The sequence below is a fragment of the Petromyzon marinus genome, chromosome 29 (assembly GCF_048934315.1).
Source record: "Petromyzon marinus isolate PM22_M1 ecotype Great Lakes invasive population chromosome 29, UKy_Petmar_22M1.pri1.0, whole genome shotgun sequence".
In the NCBI taxonomy this organism is placed as follows: Eukaryota; Metazoa; Chordata; class Hyperoartia; order Petromyzontiformes; family Petromyzontidae; genus Petromyzon; species Petromyzon marinus.
The window spans coordinates 12786576-12806015 of NC_133695.1; the positions used below are offsets into that span (position 1 = coordinate 12786576).

General features: G+C 46.3%; 1 protein-coding gene across 1 annotated transcript in view; it reads left to right on the forward strand.

Annotated features, from left to right (window-relative positions):
• Positions 1 to 1789: 1789 nt before the first annotated feature.
• The window catches only part of NUSAP1 (nucleolar and spindle associated protein 1), a 28557-nt gene continuing 10906 nt past the window's right edge, over positions 1790 to 19440 (forward strand). Inside the window, exons 1-5 of the mRNA XM_032962554.2 lie at positions 1790 to 2011; positions 6064 to 6105; positions 13646 to 14165; positions 14361 to 14459; positions 15081 to 15202. Coding sequence (XP_032818445.1) covers positions 1910 to 2011; positions 6064 to 6105; positions 13646 to 14165; positions 14361 to 14459; positions 15081 to 15202 — 885 coding nt within the window. The 5' untranslated portion in view covers positions 1790 to 1909. The remainder of the gene's footprint in view (positions 2012 to 6063; positions 6106 to 13645; positions 14166 to 14360; positions 14460 to 15080; positions 15203 to 19440) is intronic.

Consider the following 19440-nt stretch of genomic DNA (forward strand, 5'->3'; position numbering starts at 1 on the left):
GAGATGTCACAAATAATACCAGACATTGTTGCTTGAAGCATTTAATGTAATTTCTAGAAGGAAACGTTAAATTCGTTGTACTACAGCACTGCAGATCAATGTGAACACGGATTTAAGACGTGGCTGGGTGGCTCAGCTGACTACAACTAATATGTGAGAGCAACTGAGCCAGTCAGAGACATCCTGCATGCAAATCCGGGCTATGACTCCACAAAAGCCATGCCGTGTCATTTGGTGTTTCACCTAATTCTTATCGTGAATTGTCATAGAACAAAGACTCGAGGTGGAGTATATGAAGACGTAAGCAACCTATTGTGGACAAGATGCCAATTATTGGGTTGGCTTAAGAAGCCATTCTGTGAAGTTGCAATCCTTGGCGCCTTTCTCGCACACGTGGTGACACACTGCACCTTGTCAGAGTTCCACATATTAACTCTCTTTACTCCCTGTCTCTGTGTCAGGTCTGTTTCTCTAAGGATCTAAAAGTGAAATGTCTCTGAGTGAGATGTTTCTGTGTAGGATATCTGCGTAAAATGTCTCCGATTTAGATGTATGTGAAATGTATGTGTGAGATGTCCCTCTATATGGTGTATTGTGTCTGTTGCTCTCAGATATCCCTGTCTCTGAATGAGATGTGTCTAAGATGTCTACATATTAGATGTCTCTGAGTGAGATGTCTGTTTCTTTGAAATGTCCCTGTCTCTGAATGAAATGTCTCTCAGTGAGATGTCTTCGTGTTAGATGTATTGGGGTTAGATGTATAGTGGTGTCACGGTGGAGATATATTAACTACCTCGCCTGGTACACAGGAGGTCGTGGGTTCAATCCCGACCCTGACGTTGTATATTTAAATTGTACACGTTCTCCCGTGAACGCGTGGATTGTTGTCCGGGTCCTCCGCGTTTTCCCTCCACATTTAGAAACATGCATTTAGAGGGGATTTGACTGATAACATTTCCACATGATAAGCCACATCGTTGAGCTATCATTTGTGACCAGGTCGCTTCTGAAAAAGTGGGCCTTACCTGGTGAAATAAATCATAGTTTAGTTAAAACATAATTTAGTTTATCTGTATGAGATGTCTCTGCAGATTTCAATAACGCCAACGAAATCGTACCCTGAAGAGGTAGCAGACAGACCCTGCTCAGTAGACCAGAAAACAGCCATGCAAGTGGTCAACCGAAATACACAGGACAGGATGTCGTCGGTTGTCCTGCCACCCTTCAAACCTGACATTCAAAACGATCCTTAACAATCAGCTTTATTCTGGCGATCGCCTGATGAGGCTGGTTGTTCTAATTAGCAGTGAAACGTCGTACTCCAATTGTAAATGTTGTGGGTTTTACTCTCCAACACCGGTGTGCTGAACTAGTAACTAATTGGCACGTTTTGTTTACGTGTCGGGCGGTGGCGGCTTTAACGACACATTTATATTTACGCGATCTAACCCCAAAAAAACCCTCTATTATGAATGTGTACCTAGCCTGGCACGAGCGCCGTGGTGACGTCACCGAGTGGCGAGTGGGGCGGTGGCCGTTGTGAGGCCCATCGATCCCCCCCGCTCCCCCCGCCCCCTCTCCACCCACAGCCTTCGTCGTCCCGCCCCTCGCACCCACCCCCCCGTCACCCCGCTCCCCCCGCCCCCTCTCCACCCACAGCCTTCGTCGTCCCGCCCCTCGCCCCCCCCGTCACCCCTCTCCCCCCGCCCCCTTTCCACCCACAGCCTACGTCGTCCCGCCCCTCGCACCCCCCCCTCTTCCCGCTCCCCACCGCCTTCGTCGCCGGAAGTGACGCACTTCCCAACGGGTTCGGGAGGAAACGGAAGTGTCGCAACGGCGGCGGCGGCCGCTGATTGGTCGGTTTGATTGTAAGCGCGGGAGCCGCCACGACGGTTGTGAAGGGGGAGCGATGGAGGCGCCTTGGCCGTGCCGCGCCGCGCTGCGCAGCGACCTCAAGTACGCAGAGCTGCAGAAACTCGCCAAGCGCTGCGGCATCAAGGCCAACAAGAAGGTGGGGACGGTGGGATGGATGCACGGCACGCACCACGCGCGCTGCACATGACGAGCAGGGCGTGGTAGAGGCGGGCGGGAAGCGCGGACCGGGGCGGCCGTGTCTCTCGCGCGTACGGCGCGGCTTGGACGCAGCACGCAGCTCGCTGTTGCACGATCGCACACGAAGCGCCCCTCTCGCACTCGGGTGACTTCTTAGCGCGGTGCTCTCGAGCAGGTAAACGGGGGGTGCCGCGAAGGCTGCGTTATAAACACGGCGCGGCAGCCCCGCGTGTTGCTGCTGGGGCAGACGGTGCCGCCGCTGCTTTCTCAAAAGCAGAGTGAAAACAACAGCAAACTCGACGCATTCGTCAATACCAACTGGCCTTGAAAGAAAATAATGGGCGACGTTTGCAGGAAATGGCCCTTGTGCACACCTTGTGTGTGGGTGATTTGTTTAACGTGTACTTTGCACCGCAAGTATTAATCGTGTGTTTGTACTCGTTTTTGTAACGTTCTTAGCCGCAGCTACTGAATGTACGCTACTGTAATGGGGAAACAGGATGATTGTTATAGTTGATTGATAGTCCATGTTCCCTTTCATTATTTTAGTCAACATCCCGATTTGTGTTACCGTGGAGCGCATCTGGCGTTTTGGTTAACTCCCGACCACTACCACAGCCGTCGTGCACCGCTCTAACCATCGACCGCATCGCAACATCAACACAACGATGCCCACCATCTCCTAACATTAAAAGTTGCGCCACGGTGGCCAGATGTTAACTCCCTCGCCCTGTATACAGGAGGTCGTGGGGTCGATCCCATCCGTTGATGCCTGTATATTTGGCGTTTGCGTGTCTGCTTCTAGTGGTCGCTTGAATGTGTCTCTGGGTCCTCGGAGTTTAGAGCATTTGGCTGCTGTAAATTTCCACACGTATAGCCACTTTATTTGGTTATCATTTGTGGCCAGCTCGCTGTTGAAAAATAGTCTATGTAGCTTAGTGGGCCTTATCTGGTAAAAAAATATAGTTTTAGTATTAATTGGGGCATTTAAGAACACAAGCCACAGTCGTACCATTGCAACCCAAACTGCACCCACATTGAACCACTTGTGGTCTCTACGCTCCTTCAACGGAGGACGAACAACAAATACTACACGAACTCTCCTGGAGGCCTCGTGGCTAGTAAACTTCGACATTGGCAGCCACTGCCTCCGGACACACATTGCCTGCCGTACACAAGAATAGAATCCGCTCAATGGGGCTCAGGGAGAGCGCATGGAGAGCGAACTAGCGCAGCACGAGACATGCGTTCGCTGGCCCGTGGACGCGGGCACACGGTGGGTAAATTGGAGAAAGGAATGATTTCATATGGATCCTACATATATTCGAAGAAAATTTGTTTAAAATGTTACATTTTGCCTTTTCAAAATGATTGCTTAACATTATGATTCCACTCTAGATATGCACTTTAAAATCTAAATAGTAAACTAATTTCTTTAACAGTTTTTGGTGTTTAGTTTGTTGTCCTAACCTCGTAACTCCCGATTAGCACGATGAGCTACGTACGGTGCGAAAGAGGTTCAACATACATGCATATCATTGTTCATAACTTTGTGTTGGTTTCAAATCAAACGTTATACAATGTGTTATTTTTGTTTACATTCCTTAACTATTTGTTCGGATGTGGTGCACAATTAAAAAACATTGCCTCAAAGTTAAATATATGATCTGTGAAGAAGAGTAATTGCACGAAATGTTACCGATTATATCTATTTCTATTAAGACATTATAGGTCCTGCTAGTGTCAGTTGTTATTTATTTAATGCATTCATTGCCTTTTAAGTTGTCCACTGGTATTCATTCCTATGCTGGAGCATTGCTTAGCATTTTTTTGTCCCTATACATTTCAAATGGCGAATTTGTATGTTGAACTTCCTTAGCACTAATTGAATGTACTTATGTTAATTTAGCTTATGTTAATTGAGCTTATATTAATTTAGCTTATTCATAATAAAGGTTTTTGGGTTAGATCGCGGTGCAGTGATTTAAGGCGGAGTGGGGAGGGGGTATTGTAATCGATTGGTAATCAGTCAATGGTTATGATTAGTAATGAGTTGTAGATTAGTAATTAGTTGTAATGTGTGTTATTGTGATTATATGCTACGTTAGTAATCCGTTAATTAGTATGTGTTTCCCCTATAAGGAATTGTAATATGTATTATTTAATAATACGCTTCCAAGCCGCACTAAGCCTGTAGCTGTCACCCTGCTGCTCTATTTAAGACCGGGAGTAAGTGAGGGCTTTATCCTTCTGGCGAATTGCCCGATGATGCTGGACTTAAATACCAGCGAAACGTCGTACTCAAACTTTAAATGTTGTGGATTCACTTGTTGGGACCGCTGCTCCCCGAATCCCCACTCCCTTGCGATCCGAGGCTCTCCTCTTCTACGCTCGGGGGAAGGTTGCTACCCCCTGCCTCTCCTACCTTCGCTGCTGCTGTGTGAGGCATGGTCCCGGTTGGCGCTTAGCCCCCCGGGATCCGTTCGCACACATGCCCTACGTGCCCGTGCACTAACAAACCCGACGTCGCTACCTGCCCGGCTCCGTACACCAATCGCACGCGAGGGACTCTGGGTTAGAGGGCAGGGGTGTCCACCGCGCGCTCGCCGTCGATTGGAGGGGACACCTGAGCCGATTTAAAGGCCGTGTGAACAACCGCACGTGCACGCGCACACAAGGCACTCCACCCTCCTCTTCGCTGTAAGCAGCCACGCATGCACGCGAACACAAGGCACTCCACCCTCCTCTTCACACTCACAAAGACCACACGACACAGTTTATTCTCTACTGGCGATTTTATTCCCCACGGATAACCCGCTAAACTACGCATGTTTGTGTGGGTCAGCAGACGGTAGCCTATTCCTCGGGGATCCGGGACTCTCTTTGTCCTGCCTGTCGCTCCACTTTCTACCCTCTGGTTAATTAGCCCAAACTCACCTCTCCCTTACTTACGCTTACTCCCACTCTGATGCGCCGGGAGCTGTGGAAGGGCGATACTGTACGTTGTCTCCGTGGAGGATTGGGCCTGGCTGCGTTGAACCTCGTCACACGGACGACTCGAACGGCTGGCTCCAACACCCCGCTGATCTCGATGCCTTGTAGAACGCTCCCGTCACTCCCTGGTTCACCCTCTTTTATCGTCCTCGCTCACATCAAAGGGCACCGCGCTGCCCCGCCCCCCTGGCCTCCCGTCCAATCAGGGGTCTGGATTTTCCCGCTCTTTTGATAGTCGGATCCTAGTCACCGCAGTGGTCCCCTCGACGTCCGCTTTCTGCTCTTCCCGCGACCGGGATTTTCCCGCTCTTTTGATAGTCGGATCCTAGCTCTGGTGACGTCACCGCAGTGGTCCCCTCGACGTCCGCTTTCTGCTCTTCCCGCTACCAGCCCACTGACTCGTGTTGCGTGTGCGCGTTTATATCAGCGGTGGCTCAACAGCCCCTGCCGTGACCATGCAATTACAATCCCAGGTCACGACGCCGCGGTGCCCGTCAGCCTCGGGGGTAGGTCGCCCAATTCCCCGGCCGTAGGAAACCATGAAGCTTGATCCCATTTGGGGCTTCTGGACGAAAACCCGCCGGCCAGGTGACCTCCCCCCGGGCTGTATGTGGGGTATGCGTACGTTCATGTGGGGGGCGGCGAGGGGCGCGCAGCGTCGTCGCTCCCCGGTGGTGGCGTCACGGCGGTGGGCACGGCCCCGACGGAGCGGCTTCAACACACCGGTGGGCTAAAGTAGTGAACTATTTGTCAACGTGACACTTTTTTGCTGATTGGCCGTGTCGGGTGGTGGAGGGTTATGACACATTTATAAATAATGCGATCTAGCCCAAAAACCTTTATTATGAATAATATTGGTCGCGAAAAGCCTGCGTCTTAAATTTAGCTTATGTTAATGTGGACCACATGAATAAACTAATTGTTGTTTTTGCCCTCCCAGGCATTGTAAATGTGAACGTGAGCAGGGTGTGTTTGGTTATATTGAATGCAACAATTTGTATTTTCTCTGTTTTCTAGGCCGAGAAGCTCGTGAAAGAACTGGAAGAGTATTTCGCAAATGTAAGTTTCTTATTGCCCTAATTATAGTCTGACAAACTCCAGTACTGTGCCTACTTTAGATGAAATGTTTTGTGGCTTAGCGAGCCACACGGTGATTAATTAGCGTTTGGCCTAGAGAGCCACACGAACCATGTGACTAAGCACGTGGCTTATTGCACTTTAAAGACGTGAAGTCCAAAATTCTAAATAAAGAGTAAATATGGTACAAATGTTATTATATGTAAATACATATATCATGACAATATATAGCATTCATGACTAAATATATAACTATTTATATTTTCTTGGTTCTTTCGGTAAAGTCACGTAGAATGAGAATAAAACAATAAAACAAAATAAGACAATAAAATTCTCACGACGGTTCGGCCACAACACAAGTAGCCTTGATTTGAAGCTTTCGTGACTGCAAGAATTCATACTCTTTGGTTTTATTCGGTAAAGTCACGTAGGTAAAAAACAAATTAAAGTAAATTAAAAGAAACAATTAAAACACGACGTTTCGGAGGCAACACAAGCTTTTGTCTTCAGGTGGAAACAGTCACAGCAAAAATCGCTGCACCAAGTGGCGAGGCTCTGGGAACCTCGGGCTTGAATACAGTTTGGGCGGGGGAGGAGCCATGTAGGGGGACCTTGGTGGGTTGAGGGACTGAGTTAATTCGTCTTTTGTTGTGTAGAGGGTGCGGGGGATGGATCACTGTGTGTGTGTGCAATAGAAACGGGAAAAATAGAAAAATTAAAGATCGGCAAGAAAGTGCTGTAAGGGGGGAGTAGAAAAAAGGGAAATAGAAAGTTCGGAAGGAATATGCTTGGTATATCACTACTTGAAATTGCTGTTAGAAATTAGTTGACGTTTGGTATGATTTAAAACGTCTTTCCAGTGGTTGCTTAATTTGAAACATCCTACTCATTCTTTTTTTCGGTAAAGTCACGTATGTAGAAATACAATAAAATTATATTAAAACAAAACAATTATGACGTTTCGATCACAACACAAGCGATCTTCATCAGGTGTCAAGAACAAATCACGGAGGTAAATACAACAAAAAGATGAGAGATGAGAATTCAACAAACCTGAAAAAAACATTACGTGAAGCACATCCAGTCAGGCCAACAACACAGTTAGACACTTCCTGGCGGACGACGAATTTCAGAAGAGTGTTAAATTTCGTGTTCAACCTTTGGATTGCCCATACCAGCATAGATAGAATGAAAAATACGAGGTACACGGTCAGTAGAAATACATATACAAGTCCACCAAGAGGTAAGGAGGGAGGAAAGACGGACAGGGAGGCAGAGAGAGAGAGAGGGGGGGGCCGGAGGGATGAACAGAAGCTTAAATAGGAAATACGGTTGGGGGGGGGGAGGGGCTAGAGCGAGAGCGGCAGCTCAAACACGCACATCTTACACATACACCAATGGCAGCTCAAAAAAGGACCACCTCTTGTAAATACAAAACGGCAGCTCAAAAAAGGACCACCTCTTGTAAATACAAAACGGCAGCTCAAACGCCAGAGCGTTTGAGCTGCCCCGAGGTACCTATGCTGGTTAGGCACTGCCACACCAACACCTACTTTACTTGGAATGGTACCTTTTACAAGCAAAATGAGGGTACTCCCATGGGTTCCCCCTTGTCACCAGTGATAGCCAATATTTTCATGGAGAAATTTGAATCGGACGCCATCCAGACATCCACCCTCAGTCCTTCCCTGTGGAAGAGATATGTGGATGACACTTTCGTCATTTGGCCACATGGCCTCCCAGCTTTGAACCTTTTCCTGGACCACATCAATTCCAGACACCCTTCCATCAAGTTCACCATGGAAGTAGAGAAAGATGGCAAACTGCCATTCTTGGATGTTCTGTTTGAGAGGAGGTCTGATGGCTCGTTGGGACATTCTGTTTACAGAAAGCCCATCCACACAGATTCCTACTTGAAACCGGATTCCCACCACCACCCGGCTCAAAAGAATTCTCTCATCAAAACGTTATACCATAGGGCTCATTGCATCTCGGACCAACACCACTTGACCAGTGAATTAAAATTGGTACGGCTGGCCCTCAAGAGGAACGGATACTCTGACCGTACCATCCGCCAAGCTGTTTCTCCTACCATACAGAAGCAACCACTTGATACTCCGATCAAAACCATCACACTACCATACATAGCAGGCGTTACTAAAAAGATTTCCAAAATTCTGAACAAACACAAGATCCAAGTCCGGTTCAATACAGTACACAAAATTTGTGATCTGATCCCATCCATAAAGGATGTTATCCCTGACTTACAGTACCCCGGAGTTTACAAATTGAGTTGTACCTGCTGTGATTGCTATATCGGGGAGACGAAACGACATATCTCTGACCGAATTCGCGAGCACAAATCAGATCTGAAACACGGCAGAACGAATTCATCTGCTGTGGCTGATCATTGTTACAACGCTATGGGTGATCATGAGATTGTCTTCTCCGATTCCAAGGTTCTCTGTAAACCTATAGGTTATCACCAGAGATTTGTTCACGAAGCCATTCAGATATACAAACACAGGCATAACTTCAACCGAGAGGATGGTTTCAAATTAAGCAACCACTGGAAAGACGTTTTAAATCATACCAAACGTCAACTAATTTCTAACAGCAATTTCAAGTAGTGGTATACCAAGCATATTCCTTCCGAACTTTCTATTTCCCTTTTTTCTACTCCCCCCTTACAGCACATTCTTGCCGATCTTTAATTTTTCTATTACACACACACAGTGACCCATCCCCCGCACCCTCTACACAACAAAAGACGGATTAACTCAGCCCCGCACCCCACCAAGGTCCCCCTACATGGCTCCTCCCACCCCCCCCCCCCTTAACCTGCATTTAAGCTTTTCTATTTCCCCTGTTTTCTACTCCACACCTTACAGCACATTCTTGCCGATCTTTAATTTTTTCTATTGTTTCGTTTCTATTGCACACAGTGACCCATCCCCCGCACCCTCTACACAACAAAAGACGGATTAACTCAGCCCCTCACCCCACCAAGGTCCCCCCCCTCCCTTAACCTGTATTTAAGCCCGAGGTTCTCAGAGCCTCGCCACTTGGTGCAGCGATTTTTGCTGTGACTGTTTCCACCTGAAGACGGAAGCTTGTGTTGCCTCCGAAACGTTGTTTGAATTGTTTTTTTTTAGTTTATTTTAATTTGTTTTTTTACCTACGTGACTTTACCGAATAAAACCAAAGAGTACAAGTAGCCTTCTTCAGGTGAAGGAACAGAACTGTCGGGACGACAGCGCTTCAATGAACGCTGCTAAGATTCGCAGCGTCTTTTAGGCTAGGTGGGAGAGGTAAAGCGCCTTGACAAAGGAGTTTACATATCAAACAGGAGAATTTAGCATTGAAATAGCTGTGTTAAAATGTTGGATCAGCAGGGTGATAAAGTCAGAAATTAGCATGTAACTGAGAGATTAGCATGATGTTAATGTGAGGGATTAGCATGTGACTGGTCACAGAAATAGCTATGTTAAAGTCAAAGTTTACATATCAACAGAAGCATTTAGTATATGGATGCTAAAGGACTGCAACTACCCAACTATTATACAATAAACCGATGTGAAAAAAAACTTAGTATAAACTACATCAATATAATAAATGTACTCAATATATTCTTCAATAAGTTGAGCTATAAACATAAAGTAACTGGGTATACACTAAACTATATAATGAATACCATATAGTAAACTAATAAAAAACTAAAATATAAACTACATCAATGTTATAATAGGGTTTTTCCCCTTTTTTCTGGCAACAAAACTGAAACCTTTTTACAAGGATTCATGTCTGCATTTACCACAATACCTGCAGTCAAATGCAAACAAAAACATACTATGATAATATATGCATATTATATATATATAATATGCATATACACTCTTTAAACTCCCCCATCAGCTGAGCGCTTCATAGCTATTTCCGTGACCAGTCACATGCTAATCCCTCACATTAACTCATGCTAATCTCCCAGTTACATGCTAATCTCTGACTTTAACACCTTGCTGATCCAACACTTTATCACAGCTATTTCAATGCTAATTCTCCTGTTTGATATGTAAACTCCTTTGTTAAGGCGCTTTACTTCTCCCACCTAGCTTAAAAGACGCTGCAAATCTTAGCAGCGTTCATTGAAGCGCTGTCATCCCGACAGTTCTGTTCCTTCACTTGAAGAAGGCTACTTGTGTTGTGGCCGAAACGTGAGAATTTTATTGGCTTATTTTGTTTTATTGTTTTATTCTCATTCTACGTGACTTTACTGAAAGAACCAAGAAGATGAATCCTTGCAGTCACGAAAGCTTTAAATCGAAACTATTTACATTCTTTAGGCGTGTGGGGAATGGTAGAACAGTGGTTAGCGCGCTGCGAACCCAGTCGCCAGAGTTCGATTCTTGCTCACGGCAAACTTCGGCGACAACGATCTGAACCGGTGCTGGGCCTCCCCTAGGTCGACGCAGCCTCAAACGAGAACCTGGTTAGATGTATCATCGTTACTGGTGATACAAAGATGGCCGGGCATAGGGCTGGCCACCCACCCCTTCGTGCACCGTACCGGCCTTCATAGGTGCTTGCTGTTGTATATGTATGATATGAAAATTTGATGAAAATAATGAAAAGTTAACTGAAATTTGCATAATGTATCCGAAAGTATGTAAATTTGTGTAATTATGCACATAAATTATGCTAATCAGAGAGATAACTGTATTAATTTCTGCGGGTGGGTGTGGTTATGATAATGCAGGTCGTTATGATAATTAGGTCCAGTCTCGGTGACGAAGGTTGGTTATTAATTGGAACAACGCAATTAATTGTATGCAGTTGTGCAGGTATTGTGAGCGTGAATGAGAGAGTCAACTCGACTTCTTATTTAATTCCGTATTATAAATAAGGATGCGATTATCTTCGATTTAATGTTTATTGATTATGGGATAGATTATGGATTAGTGTGCTTATGATAGGTCCACTCAAGGTTCAGATCTCATTCGCAGAACAATTCTATGCAGAATCACGGAAAGAATCACGGAAAGAATCACACAGAACTCTTCTACTTTAATCAATTTTATTTTCTAGCTAAACTTTAATTTTTGGATAATATGAGAACTCTCAACCTCGGAATTTCACCACAGCATTAACATGGTACACATCACGATTGCGTTGTTTCACTTCGATAACGGCACCTGTGGTTAATTCCCGACGCGTAACGCAATTGATCGGTTGTTGAGAGAGAGATTAAACATGCAAACTATTCTATCAAAACCTTAACCTTATAATATGTAATTCGTATTTAAATTGTTACACCACACGGCATTCGGTCATTGATCATATGCGACCCTTAATGCAGATTATTGTCACGTTGTTAACAGTAGGACGATTGATTATTATGCAACTCACTGACAGCAGTATTTTTCCTTATGAATTGATTTTTAATGCATCACCTTGGAGTGGCAACCCTTCTTGATTATCCCGATATGCGTATCGTGTGTCTTCTTTATCAGTGGTTCAATTCTTTGCGTAAAGCAGACGCCAAGGTTGGGCATCCCTTGTATCAAAAATGTTTGCTTCCCTGCGGAGCGGTGAGGGTGAGAGTGTGGGGGAGGGGGGCATACGAATGGGCTCCCACAGTTTCGGTCCACTGCTGGCTGGAAGAGTCGGCACGACGCTCGCCGTCATCTCCTGGTGCTGCCCGAACGCTTTCAGCGCTGGTGTCGCACCGTAGCGCGAAGTAGCGCGCGCTGCCTCTCCTTGAAGATGCGCGAACGCGCCCGTGCTGGTTCACTGACAGCAGTTCTCTCCACTGCTGGATGACTCAAGTCGCACGCGCTTGGTCGCTGGTTTGCTGAAGTTGTTGGCGGCTGGCCAAGCTTTTCCGCTGCTGGATGGCTGCTGCACGTGCTTGCTCGGCGGCGCTGGCCAAGCTTTTTCCGCTGCTGATTGTGCCACGTTGCTGCTGCACGCTCTTTCTGTTCGTTGGCAGCAGCAGGCTTTCTTCACTGCTGGATGAGCTGAGTCGGCACAACGCTTGGCCGCTGGTTCGTTGACTCTTTTGTTTGTCGGCGCAGAACGCTCTGCTTTTCCGCTGCTGGATGGCTGACACTTGATGTAGGAATAAAGTTTTGAGTGATACTTTGTTCCCTGCCCTGGACTCACTTTCATTGATACATCGTGACTCAGCGATCCTCGCTACTCAGCGAGGCTCGTGCTCCTTGGAGCCAGCCGTTAGCTGCGACTGCTAGTGTCTTGTCGACGTCTTGAATCGCTGATCTGTCTTGACTGCTTTGACTGAACTTTTTGAAAGCCGTTATATTAAAAAATAATTACACTCTGCGCAGTGAAGGGGGGGGGGCGTGGTCTGTGTGTGTGTGCGTTCGTGTGTCTGTGTTTTACAATTCTGGAGGGGAGGAGGGGGCGACCCTTCCCTTAACTGGTTTATTACTGTTTATTGCTCATCTCCTGGACTTTCTGGTTTAATGGCCTTGTTACGATGGGCATCTGGTTTTCGTGTGTAGCTGGCTTACGTGTTTTATCAATTATTTGTTTTTGTCACTTTAAAAAAATGATATATATAATGGAAAATATTATTGTTAATCTTAATTTTGGAAAAGGCTCTATCCAACATGGCTAACAGGATTTTCCCCAAAACTCTTCTTCAGGCTATACGGGGGATCTTTGTATGATAGGCCACTTGCTTCTGGTCACGTGGTACATGTGGCTACACCCTAAAGAACCCCACCGTGAGGTGCTGGAGTCACTTGGAAATGATTTTGTTGAGTACGATGTTTGGCAGATGAGCTAGTCCTTGTGCATATATATTTCACAGTTTATGAACACAACAGAATGCTTATGCACTGTATCCTGAGTGTTATGTCATGTGTGTCACCTCTATGAATGACATGCAGCTAAATGTGATGTGTTAGTGGGGAAGAGCTCGAGTAGAAAGTAGATAGAGGTTCTCAAATGGGCGTGTGTGAATCTTAAATGTCGCACAGCAAACCCAGGCCTGCATACACACAAGCTTACTGCAAAAGGTAATCCAATTTGTGTTGGGTTGTTTGTGGAAAAATCCAAGGTATGCACCAGTAATCCAGCACAATAGCGTACTCCAGTTATCTGCTGATTAGATGGCCACACCTTATAAGACTTTTGTTTAAGAACTAAACAAAAATCAAGACACTTGGCAATATCTCCCATTGATTTCATGGAAACCAAATTGTTGATTTGGAGAAAGACACGTCACCGTGTTATTGTCTGCACACGCCAAACGTATCGAGTAATAATGATTAATTTCTTTACACAGACAACTAAAATATCAGGTAATGGTATGTGTCACATTCACTGTACCTTGATATAGTAAGTACATTTAAAAAATAACAATAGCACGAATCTACTACAAATGTTTTATTATTTTTGGAGGCAGACTCTTAGAATTTTCTGAGGCTTTTACGCTTTCATTGCATGCTCCAAAACTGAGGCAGCATTTGGACACGATGGCTGTGTTTGTTTTGTAAAGTCTCTTCCAGCGGAGGAGAAGGAAGACTCTGACAACGATGCAGCAGCGGTGGAGGTTAAGGAACCAATACGCAAGAGGTCCAATCACAGTGCAGAGCAAGAGGACTGCTGTGATCCAGACCAAGTGGAGCAAGCCAAATGCTTGGAGCAGGATGCAGGGGGCATGGAACCAGACAAGTTGGAGCAAGAAGATAATAGCATCAAACTTATGGATGAGGTCCTGCAGCCATGTGACTTAGAATTAACAAATCGCATGAATGAATGTGCTCCACAACAACAAGCCGAGGATGCAGACGGTGACGTGCATGCGGAATCTTGCGAACAGAATGATGCTGTGGTGGAAGTGCGAAAAGAGGCCACGCCAGGGTTGGCACAAAGGGAGGGCAGCGAAGAGTCGCGTGGCTGTGAGAAGGAAGAGGAACATCAAGGTCAGGGCGCTCTCGCTCTTCAGGAATCTGAAGATACCGTTGACATGCGAGAATTGGTCATGGCTGAACTTGAAACAAGGCTCAAAAATAGAGGTAACACAGTTATGCCACTTGCTAAACACGCTTTATTTTTTTGTTCTCATATTTTGGTCTTTTGCGCATATAATATTATTACTATATGAAAATAATTCAAACGTCATTAGAAATCAATACAGTATTATGTGATTCTATATTGAAATGCACCCTTTGTAATCGTGTTGTCCGGTTATTGTTGGTCTGCCTGCCCAGCCCCTACCGATCCCACGTCTGCAACGAGAGCTCCTCTGTGGTGCAAGACTCCAGGAGAAGGAGCAGCTCCTCAAGCCAAGAATACCACACCTGGCACAGGTGAGGGCTGCCTGCTCAATATCCACAAATTAATGGGCATCATTATGCACTGCGAGGCTTGTTGCTTTATTCAGTCATGATCCTATGTTTGGCCATATACACCTAACTCCTTGTCAATGGAGATATGGCAAGACTGGGTCACAAGGGTGCCATGATGGTGAGACGTTAACAAACTCGCCTGGTATACAGGAGGTCGTGGGTTCGATCCGGACCCTGATGCCTGCTGTATATTTGGAGTTTGCATGTCTCTGTTCCTGTGGTCGGGTTGATTTTTCTCCAGGTCCTCCGGGTTTTCCCTCCACATTTAGAATCAACACGTGTTTAGAGTATTTGGCATCTATAAATTTCCACATGATGATAAGCCACTGCTTTGAGCTATCATTTTCGGCCAGGTCACTTCTGAAAAAGAGCTCAGTGGGGCCTTACCTGGTAAAATAAAAGTTTTTTATTCCAAGATATATCAAATCTGTATCAGTTGACAGTCATGGAATAATCTTTCTGTGATAATCACACAAGCCTACTTGTTAAACTAAAATCACAGTCTTTTAGAGAAGTGCTCTGTGTGGCATGATTTCTTGGAGTCATACATTATGCTACTGAATGTATGTTATGTGAATACAGGTGGCGTGGATTGGTCCAAGATTCATGCAACGCACTTTGGAAAAATGGAATCTCTTAACGACTACGTGGAAAGGAAACGTAAACGCAGAGAAGCAATGGAATACTCTGCAAAAGTCATCAAGGTAAAGATTTGAACCTGGTTATAATCTGGGAGGGACTTAAAATTGCTTTGGATGCAGTGATGTCAAATCGATATTCACAGCCCTCGTACTTAATTTGCTGTGCTACCACTTCCATCGCCTCACCATCTCTCTCACATCACCATCTCTCTGGGCGCCACGGTGGTAAGATGTTAACTACCTCGCCTGGTATGCAGTGTTGTGAGTTCGATCCCAGCCCTGAGGCGTGCATATTTGAGGTTTGCATGTTCTCTACGTGGTCGTGTGGATTTTTCTCCGGGTACTCTGGGTTTTTCCCTCCACATTTAGAATCAACATGTGTTTAGAGTATTTGGCTGCTATAAATTTCCACATGATGAGCCACTTCGTTGAAAAAAAGAGCTATATAGCTCAGTGAGCCTTACCTGGTAAAATAAAAAATCGTTCAGTTTTTGTTTACTTCAATCTGTTCCTTCAGCATATGGAAGTCAACTCATTGGGCCATGTAGGTTTTTTTTTCAAAAGTGTTTGTCAGAGGGCATGTCAGGGTGTAAAATTACTTGGTGTGTTTTTGAGGCAATACAACAATTTAATTAAGATTACCCAAGCAATTATATATTCAGGTGAATGAAAAACTATGAATCTCGTTTGTATTTGACATATATCCTTGTATGTTTACAAGTAGCACTGCCTGCGGGTTCGCACGGGATGTAACATAAGTGAATTGTGAGCGATGTGGATTTCTTGCTGTTCGTTTCCCAATGACACTTGCTGGCCAACTCGCAATATTAACAATAATATAGCATCATGGCCAACAATTGACGTAACAATGTTAATATCATCAATACCATGTGTGTAAACGGCAACACCTGTACAGCTATTTTACAACCATAACTGAAGCCACAATATAACCAATCATTTTAAGTACAACTACAAGCACACAACCATAAGTCACATAACCACAACTATAATTAAATAACCACAAGCATGACCACCATATTACTGGAACCACAACATCTAGATTATAACCACAAAAACTATTTAGGTGTGGACCAATCAGTTTCAAAGACAATACAAATACTGTTAGAGCATGTTTTTTTGTTGTTTGCATTTTCAGCACATGTATGTGTGGCTAATGCAGACATGATTCCTTGCTTAGGTTTGAGTTGGTGTTTTAACATCTTAACACCTGTTTTATGGCCAGAAAGGGGAAAATGTAATACTGGCAAAGGAGATCTCATGATGTAACTGCTCACCCCGAGCTCTCAATGTCCTGATAGTGCATTGTCTTTCTGCTGTTCGCCTTTTGACGTCCTCTGGTCTAACACTGTTTGAGACTAGGATCTAAAGAAAGTTGTCTGGTGTGGACCAATCAGTTTTAAAGACAATGCACATACTGTCAGAGCATATTTTTTATTTGTTTGCATTTTCCCCACATGTATATGTGGTTAATGCAGACATGATTCCTTGCAAAGGTTTCAGTTTGGTGTTATAACATCTTAACACCTGTTTTACTGCCAGAAAGGGGAAAACCCCATTATCATAATTTAATACTGGCAAAGGACGTCTCATGACATAGTATAACCACAACCATATTGTAACCACAACTGAAACCACAATTACATATTCTTTTGGTCTTTCGGTAAAGTCACGTAGATAGGTTGAAAATAACAAATTACATAAGCACAACAACCACAACTACAACCATAACTACCACCTAATCACAATCATGACCAAAACGCTGCAATTTCATCGTAACCACCACTTAATCACAACAACCATATTATAACCCCTACCGTAAGCACAACCACGGTGGGTGCAATGGAAGCCGGTGCGATAACGTGATTTTCGGAGGATGACTCAGGAGATGCAAGTGCTTGATAACAACGCCGCACAATGGTTATTATTTAGCACTGGGGAGCGGTGGCCGCAACACTTTCTCTGATTGCCTCCCTCGACTCGTTTATACCAAAATGTATAAACGAGTCGACTGTAAGTACATATGAAGTAAACATGGACAATGTCGAGTTCGGAGCGGCATAACTTCGAAATTGAGGACTGAGCGGGCAGCTGAGGGCATGTGCCTAATCTTCGCAGACCGTTTCAAACATAACAATGTTCTGCGGCGCACCTCCCCGGTGTTGGTGGTCTGGCACGACGTAGTACACTCACAAATGCTGGAGTTTGGCGGGTCGCGAATAGGGAATTGGTATACATTTGCAGTTTTCTCCTTCCTCGCGGCGTGTGTGCGTGTGGTGTGCGGCGCACACACTCAGTCGAAGACGAGGTAGTTGCAGGAGGCACCGTCTCTCTTTATTATCTTGTTCACATCACCAACTCTGGCCTCCTTTCTTACGACCATGCTGCTGTACAGCCCGGCTCAGACACGACCCTGTCCGCGTTGCACCGACGGCGTCGACCGAGACAGCCAACTACTGTCCGGCCGTGCAATGATCGGGCGAAGGCGGCGGCGGCGATGACGACAGGGACGAAGAGACGAGTCCATTCCCAGAACCGGCAGCCTGGAGCTCTCGCTCTCCGCTGCTTATATTCTCCTCGGCGCGGCTTGGCTCTGCCCTAGCCGCGCCTCCATTCTCGAATCCACTGGAGGGTTCCAGGGGCCTCCTTATGAGGTCTACCGTGACCCTTGCCCCAGTTCCTCCACCCTGCCAGCACACACACCGTGTATATGTAGTGTGTTCGAATTAGGTGCACACATACCCAGCTTGGAGGCAACACTATTTATTAGAACGGTAAGTAATATAACACTGTACATAAGGTGGTAACCACCTTCCTCAACGCACTAACACTCTGGAACACTATACAGCGTGACCCAGACAGGCAACGGGCTGCCTGGTCCCAGACGATGACCCGGGACTTGAGGAGCGATGATGTCGTCTTCACTTCGGGGTTGAACAGCCCCGCTCTGCCTTCACACCCCGCTTATAACCGCTCTGGCGTGGCCGGCTCCGCCCAGGCCATGCCTCCCTTCCCCCACCTCTGGGAAGGTCCGGGTCCTCCACCACGTGACCCCCCAGGCACCCCCAGTCCTCGTACTGGTCTACACAGTAGTGACGTCCTATGCCACTACATCACCCTCCCCTGCATAAACACACAGCCGTCCCGACTGTAACACAACTGTGAAACATCGAAAAGGTGTGCCTCCGAACCAGTAACATCAATAAATAACCGGCGACCGATAACAAATACATCACCTAATATACACAGAATCGACGAGGGTAAAAGGGGGGGAACGCATGTAAAACGGGGAACTAACAACAAATATACATGAAAACTGGCTAACCCGCTTGCTCTCCAGCACAGCCTCCCCGTGTGAGAATCACGCATGCACCGACATGTGAGTGTGGCCATCGGAACGACGGCGTAGGCAATAAGCAAGGCGTGTGAGAGCCATGTAGAGCAGCCAGTCTTCCACGAGTCCATGTGGCCAGGCCCCCCAGGGGGGAACCACAAGTGGCCCAAAGGGCATGGCCCCTCCCCAGGAGTCAAGAACAGGAGGAGCAGGAGTAGCTGACGCATGCTCCAATCACTCCCCCCCCCAGTCCACAGCCGGTCGGCACAACCGGCGATTCCAAGGTGCCAGGTAGATACTGCCTCCTGTGACGAGAAACACAAACCCTCCTGAGGCATCACTCCACGAACACTCGCCTCGGCTCGTCGGACACAACAGTCACCCGACCCCTGGGTACTGGGGATGAGGGGATTCCGGCCGACGCGAGAGAAGAGAAAAAAATAATAACAAATTCAGATGCGTTGGATGCACAACCAACACGGCGACGAAACCCAATATGTACACCTTCGCCCACACAACACGGATGGCAGGGTTCCCCAACCCCCAGCTACCGTTCCATCCACTAGGTGGTGATAGAGTAAGGATAGACGAACTACCTAGCGCTCACGCACCCCCACACCCCAATGCGGACATCTTCCGACATCCCGGGTCGAGACGTCATGCGTCAGAGCCAACCCATGTCCCGGGGCGAAGAAGTCACGCTTCAGAGACGCCCCCAGGATCTGCATTTTAGTTAAAGAAAATATTTCGGCATGAAAATTGGCCGAAATTTTGGCCGCATGCGTGATCCGCATCTCCGTGGTCTCGCGCGCTCGTACAAAATGGCGGCTCCACGCGTGAACCACATCTCGGCGGTTTCCCGGGCTCGCACAAAATGGCGGCCGCACGCGCGGTTTCCCGCGCTCACAGCTTAGCAACCCTCCCTTGAAGGCCAACCCAGACATCTCAT